This window comes from Amphibalanus amphitrite, unplaced genomic scaffold, assembly GCF_019059575.1.
Source record: "Amphibalanus amphitrite isolate SeventyFive unplaced genomic scaffold, NRLGWU_Aamphi_draft 001542F_arrow, whole genome shotgun sequence".
Lineage (NCBI taxonomy): Eukaryota > Metazoa > Arthropoda > Thecostraca > Balanomorpha > Balanidae > Amphibalanus > Amphibalanus amphitrite.
The window spans coordinates 1-6,934 of NW_024883035.1; the positions used below are offsets into that span (position 1 = coordinate 1).

Genomic DNA, 6,934 nt, shown 5'->3' on the forward strand with positions numbered 1-6,934 from the left:
GTTAACAACTCAGTGAACTTAGGACATCCTGAAAGTTTGAAGGAAATCAGTTCAAAACTGTGAGTTGAACAGGTGCATAAAGAAAATTGAAATTTGACCATGACCTTGTACCGGTTTTTCTGACCTGGTGATCTGACCTGAAACGGCAGAGACCTGAAATTTTCAGGGAAGGTGCCAAAAGGTTGACCCAGAGGGTATGCCAAATTCGCTACGCGCCGCCGTTTTAACGTTATTTGCGAAAAACCTTAGGGGGGGGGGGCTGCATCAACCCCCCCTCGCCGGGCGAGGGTTAAGCTTTTGTGTTGAAGAATGAAGATGCGATAGACTTGTTCATTCACAAGCCTTCGATTACAGTTTTCATGCTTTGCTGGGCTTTCGCAACGTCTCGTTCTCATTCCATGCGAAGATAGGTCGCAGTTGTGAAGAGGAAATGACTCCGTCTGCTCCAGCACTTGCCACGATCGCCTGAGTTGCGCAGATGTCGAGTCGCATGCCGCCGCGAAGTGCAAGACCGGACGGAGACTTGCACTTCCGCTGCAGTTGCAACCCCTTACCCCCGCATTACACAATCCACAGTTGAAACATGGTGCTAGGCTAAGTCACAGTTCCGTTAGCTTCGTTTCATCTTTGCTGACAACTGAGTTTGCTGGTTTACGCCGAATATCTTTTCGTGTGACCTTTGTTTAACGAAGTAGTTACTTGACTGTCTGTTTACCGTTTATCCCTGAGGAAATGATGAACGACTGAATGCTGACTGAAAATGACTTTGCTAGATTTTTATTCACATTTCAACGTACGTACACTGTCATACTAAGTCACAGTTGAAAGCACATGAACATGAGACATATCACAATCACCAAACCCTTTCTAATCATGTAGCCAGCTAGTTCCAATGACAATTATGATCGAGTGAGGCAGTGAAAACGCCCAGTAAATTATGCACTACGTCACGGTTTTGACGCCACACTCAGACCTGAACAATTACATACTGACCACTGTTACGGATAGGCTGAATTGTGCTCGAAAACGACACTAAATGACGTTAAGTGCTGTCTCAACGCAGCTGTCAGTTGATTTAATGAATATGCTTATCATGGGCGTAACCGATCTGGTAGCCAGGGGTGAGGATCTTCCTACGCTTCGAATACCCTAGCCGTTCTGTCGCTCTATCTTCTATCAAAATGACTCCTATCACAGTCTGCCTGACTATCTGACCTGACAATCAGTTCCTCGGAGTAGGACCTTATCCACCGGATACGGGCCCCCCTCATGAGCTTGGTGCCCTTTTCAGCGACCCCACATCTGCACTGTGGCGACGCACGCCCCTCCGCCGCCACGACAGGCGGCCCTTCGCGGCCCTTTCCGGCTCGACCGTGCCACTCTCCTCCGCCTCCTGAAACCCAGCGAGAGGACGGGGGACGGAGGTCAGAGATGTCTGAGGAGTAATACTAACTTTGTGAGAAACATAAAGAAGCACACACACTATCAGCTAGATGCTTTATGCATAACACGGTCATTCTTAGCAGAAAGTCGATTTTTACTCACCAATCTCTCCTCTTCCCGGGCAGCGTCCTCGTCACAATCCTTGACGAGCTTAGTGAGCGCCCGGTGCGCCTCCTCACAGCTCTGTCTTTCCGGGTGATCGGGTGGCATCCTCTTCAGCACAGCTTCCATCATCATGGGCAGCCTCTGCACGTGCTGCACGGGCAGGTGGAGGAGCGCCGCCAGACCCAGGCCGCGCACCTCTGGGGACATCTCCAGGCGGGAGAGCAGCGCGGCGAGCGGTGAGCTCCGCTCGGTTAGCTGCTGAAGACAACGGTCCTGGTGCCACTTGTGCGCACAGTAGACCTTGTACGGGTAGAAGTTGTGCTTGGCGTGTTCGTGCACAATGTCACAGAGGCCCGAGAGATCGTCCATGGGTATTTGGTACAGGTCAGTCAGAAAGTCATCTGAACACCGGCGCACTTCGTCAACGTTTTGAAACAGCTCGCGATACTCGGTCTCACTGAAGGTGCACTGCCGTGCTTTCTGCCCGTTTTGACCGTTCTGTTTCGGCGATGGTGGCTTCTGGCTTAGCGCTCGAAGTGGCTCCTGGAAATGACGCTCTAATAGCTGAAGGGAGCTGTGATACGACTCCTCTTTACTGATGATCTCGAACAGAGCCTCTCGCAGCTTCCTCTGGTCGCTGCTGAGGCTGTCGAGGACGCCGCTGTTGATAACGGAGGGCAGTCGGCACCAGAGCGGCGGCTCGGCTGGTGAAGAGGGTGACGTGGGTGCTGTTAGGGAAGCTGAAGAGGAGGATGGACGCAGCAGTGGCCCTCCGGAGGTAGCAGGAGACGTGCCCACCGGCTCCGCACCCGGCGGCGATCCGTTCGTAGCAGAAGCCGAGAAACGAACTCTGGCAGCTCCAGAGCCATCATCCAACTCCTGGGAAAGAAAGGACTGTGTTCAGCGAGCTACATCATATTGAGAATGGCGCGATACGTATCGTCCTTTTGGCGCGATGTATGCCATTGATAGACCACCGTTCACCGATAAGTTTGAGCAGGATAGAAATGCAAAAAAAAAAAAAACAGCGTTCATCTTAAACACTGAAATGAACTTAGGTAGGCACTACTCCCAATCCCATGGCTTTCTTTCGTCTCAAGTTCTTAGCAAAAATGGGAATAAGGCATTCGGGGTGAAGCCAAGAGTGACTTCCGTGCATTTCTGTGAATATTATGGAGGTAGATCTGAGGCAACAGCGTATGAATCTGGTCTAGCACGCTCATCCTGATCCTAGTCTGTCACATTATCATGCCGCACTACTGTGGGGCTAGGCACTAGACATACTGTATGCACAACATTATTCGCAATGTTATGGATACTAGACATATTACTCACCACCTGTATCGACATTTCTCTCCAGGAACCTCTCAGTCTGCACAGCTACTACCTCAGGACACGCTCACACATACGCTGACCCGTCCGCGGCGCGTGGCACTGTGACCGGCCTCTGCCCCTGCCACCCTCCCCCTCCCCCCTCCCCGGTCCGACCTCAGGGTCACTGCAGCCGCCAGCTGACTACCGATAGCGCACGGGATTTCCGCTGCCAAATTCCCCGCTGCAGGGGTTCCGTAACCGAATTTCCTGCTGTATCACGAAACAACGCAGAGGCTCCTACTTGCGTCTTCAGCTAAATTTAGACAGCGTATAAGTTTTTGGGATTTTCGATCGGGTTAGGGTGTCCGAGCAAAATACATGCGCGGTTACATTTGCCTTAGGTACCTATCTTAATTTAGCATGGTTTAAGCAAGCAACTCACGGACTAATCGTTCCACCACCACCAATCTACATGATAAGGGTACCTACCTAACACCTAGCCTGCAAGTTTCTAACCCCTAGATACACTTGCATACAGCCGGCAAACTCCTCTGTGTAATCAGACACTCCCTTATCAACCCATTAGGCCTTGGTTCTTAAATCTTTTCATTCATTTTATGGGTGTTGTCCGAAATATATGATATGATATGATATCAATACTGGTGTAACACTTGATGTGTTGCACTTAGCCCTGAGGTGCCCGGAGACCCAATTAATCTGACTGATAAGATAGAGAGAAGTCAGTTTATTACCTGCATGTCAAGGCTTGGAGACTCCGTCAGGGGCTAGGGACCTGGGTGCCTTTGTAAAATAAAGTTAAGACACGGGGAACAATGAATATACGTACGCTTACGGCTTAGTCAGTTTCCGTTCTCCGAATAACTTTCAAAGTTCAGTATCACTGCAGTATGCCGCAGATTGATAATAAGATCGTACACCTCACAAATCATCATACAGAGATCAATACATACAAAGATCGTATCGCTCAGGAAAGGGCCCCTCTGTGACGAGTCCCAAGTACCTACCGCCTGTGACTGCGGGAGACTGCGAGGCACCATGACCCAGCCGGGCTCGTCCTCTATGTTGTCTGTCGCCGTAGCGGGGCAGCTCTGGCAGGTGAGGTCATGACCTTGCAGATCTTGCAGTCCCGATGGAGTCAGCGCACTGAAAAGCTTTTCGAAAGGTGCCGAAAGCCTCCGGGTATCTGTGAATTTTAGATAGACAGGTTGATTTGGTAAGAAACAATATCCTGCGCTGAATGTACATATATGCGAAAAATGGTTCAAAGAAAAGAGTGACAGTAACCAACCAAGCCCAGTTGGACATTTCATTTGTTATGGGCTTACGTTTTTCGCCGAGCAGTTTTTAAAGTCTCTTCTCATCAGCTTTGAACCTTAATCGGCAATGAAGCCCGATACTGAACCCCTCTTTAGATACCCCAGCTAGCTCCCCATTCAGCGAGTCGCTGAACGCCTTAGAGCACCCACACCTGCGTAACTCGCTGGTCGCCGCACCCGCCCGTCTTACCTGTGGGGTTTTGGCACGACTTGGGGCGCACGTTCCCCATCCTGCCGGTCCGCCGTCCTCTCTGGAGATCTCCGATACCCCTGTGACTGAGCTCCGTGAGGACCTGCTGCATCCCCTGATCCCACTCGGAGTCAGTCGTCGACACCTGGTCACCCGACTGGGTCACCACTAGAGGTTGCTGCTTCACAACGGGTCTTGGCGCTGGTTGTATTGATGGGGCAAGTGATGGAGCTGTAAAAGTTTTTCGATTAGCGAGCAGAGGTTTAGGTTTCACTTTCGGTTTGGGCGGCTTTGAGTGCTGAGTTTCTTGCAAACCAGACTGTGATATTGGACGTGGTTTGGGTGGAAGGTACTGAGCTGTTGTTGGTGATGGTGACGGCGATGGTGACGTTGATTGTGTCAGTGCTGGTGATGGTGCCGACGTTACTGGTGCTTGTGCTGATGGTAGCTGCTGTACTGGTGGTGGCGGTAACGGTGTCCGCCTCGGATCAAAGCGACTCTGCCTCGGATCACCTGGTGAAGATCGGGTTGGTGAAGGTGCTGGTGACGGACGTTTTGGTGAAGGTATTGGTGACAGGCGCTTTGGTGAAGACCCTGGTGACAGTCCTGCTGGTGGCCCTGGTTCTGGTATTGACAAGGTCGGTAAAGGTGACCGCGACCGTGACGGTAGCGGGGGCGGTGGTTGCACTGGTGACGATGTTAGCGCTGGTGACGCTGTTGGTAAAGGCAGCGGTGACGGTGACGGCGATGCAGGAAGTGGCGTTCTCTCCGGATCGGAAGCACCAGACTCCATTTCGGCTGCTGTTTGACACACTTCAGTCCACATCAGCTCTGTGACACCGTTTGGAAATTCTGCGAGCAGCTTTGGTGCCATGGCTAACAGCGTCTTCCACATCGCACTCGCTGTCTGTGAATATCCCACTGCTCTTATTTCCAGTACCGTTTCTGTGAGAGACCTCCACAAAGTCTGGGTTTCTGCGATATGGCTCGTCCTTAGAAGCTCTGGGATCGCGTTAAGGAGCATCTTCCATAGCACTAGAGCCTCAGTCTCGAAACATCCGTTCAGGAGAGTTGATAGCTGAGACACTAGGTTTTGCCAAACGCACAGCGCCCCTTTGGGTTTGTTGGTACGAAACCGGATGATGATTTGGCCAATTTCTACCCTCCAAATGTCCTCCATAGGTGGGTTGTTCTTGCTCACATTGGCCTCCGCCATACCCGAGGGATTTTATCTGCCGAGTCACTCGTCACATGCGTTTACGGATCACCCCCTCACTGAAAGCACGTATCACGCTCACTATCACGCCTGACGAGGCACTGCCGTGAGTGATCCCCTCACTGACGAGTATCGCACAGACACGTGTCACATCGCAAAATATCAGAAGCCGTCTGACGTCAGTTAGCAGGTCGGCACCTGACAGACAGGGGGCAGTCAGCACCCGACGCAGTCACGGTCACCTCAACCCCGGCTCACAGGTATGACAGGCTGCACTGCACGCTGACAGGTCACCTTGTCCGCGTCGCGGTGGTCGAACGACTGTCACTACTCACTACACTGCATCCCCGTCGCAAGGTCCGCAGTTATCGCCGCCTCAGCTGGGTACAAAGTGACTGACAATATCAACAGACTCGTCAGGCAAACTCCACTGCTGATACCATATCGGACACGAGCTAACGGCATTGCGCTAACTTTGCTGGGAGGGCAGTTTGCTCAAGTGGCTTGGCTTGGCTGCCGGAAGGTTGAGGCTCAACGATGCAATGGTGGTGAATTTTCTAGAGAATAAAGGCATCATAAAACATAGTTGCTTTCCTAGCGTTGATAACGTGCTGATGTTTCAATGTATGTGCCATGTAAGACGTGAACATGATTGCAATAACATAGGCGAACATTCTACCCACTAGGCCACTAAAAACAGCGTTTTTCTCCGTGTGGACCACGTTCTTTTTATCTTTCTTGTAGAATGCATGGGTAAGTAGACGGAGGAAGGCGTCTGGTCCTTTCTTCATACCCCTATTTGCCACATTTATCTTTCTGAGGGTAGTTGTAAGCCCAGACAATGTATCAGGCCATGTCTGATGCCTGACTGTTGACCACTCAAAGCAGACACGGTGGTCGATGTATCCCTCGATCCAGACGTCTAGACTGCGGGATGCATCATGGTTAAGCGACTTGTTGGTTTCATTATTTTTCTTATTCTTGAAATTTATCTAAGGTGATTGATATAAAGCATTCAACCAGGATCATGGTAATGCCGCTCCTACAAGATATATTTTCTTCGGCAGCATCCGTTATTATTTCAATCGTGAATAATACCAAAAATTAGAGTTCTGAAATGGATTTTGCTTGCTTTTAGCTTTTTTCTTTTCACATTTCTATATCGTATTTAACAAACATAGCTCATTGCCGAATGCTGGCTGAGCGCAGCGGAAGTTGTCGCTCAGTCCTGTGCATCGCGCAAAGCACGAGGGGCGGCTGGCAGCCGGGCACAGGTGTTGTCGCCAGACCCGCCGCCAAGGGACCAATTTCCTGGAACACACCACCACA

General features: G+C 50.9%; 1 protein-coding gene across 2 annotated transcripts; it reads right to left on the minus strand.

Moving 5' to 3' along the window:
- Positions 1-759: 759 nt before the first annotated feature.
- LOC122373725 (rho guanine nucleotide exchange factor 16-like) lies at positions 760-5,991 on the minus strand. Of its 2 annotated transcripts, XM_043352067.1 has the most exons (4): positions 4,390-5,991; positions 3,888-4,066; positions 1,546-2,427; positions 760-1,393 (listed from the first exon to the last, which is right to left on the minus strand). In XM_043352067.1, exons 1-4 carry the CDS (start codon positions 5,603-5,605, stop codon positions 1,268-1,270), a joined length of 2,403 nt encoding a protein of 800 aa, XP_043208002.1. In that variant the 5' UTR covers positions 5,606-5,991; the 3' UTR covers positions 760-1,267. The 2 variants fall into 2 exon arrangements, with proteins under 2 accessions (XP_043208002.1, XP_043208003.1); XM_043352068.1 differs by lacking the exons at positions 3,888-4,066; positions 4,390-5,991 and adding an exon at positions 2,884-3,004 and having other exon boundaries at positions 764-1,393.
- Between the last annotated feature and the right edge of the window lie 943 nt (positions 5,992-6,934).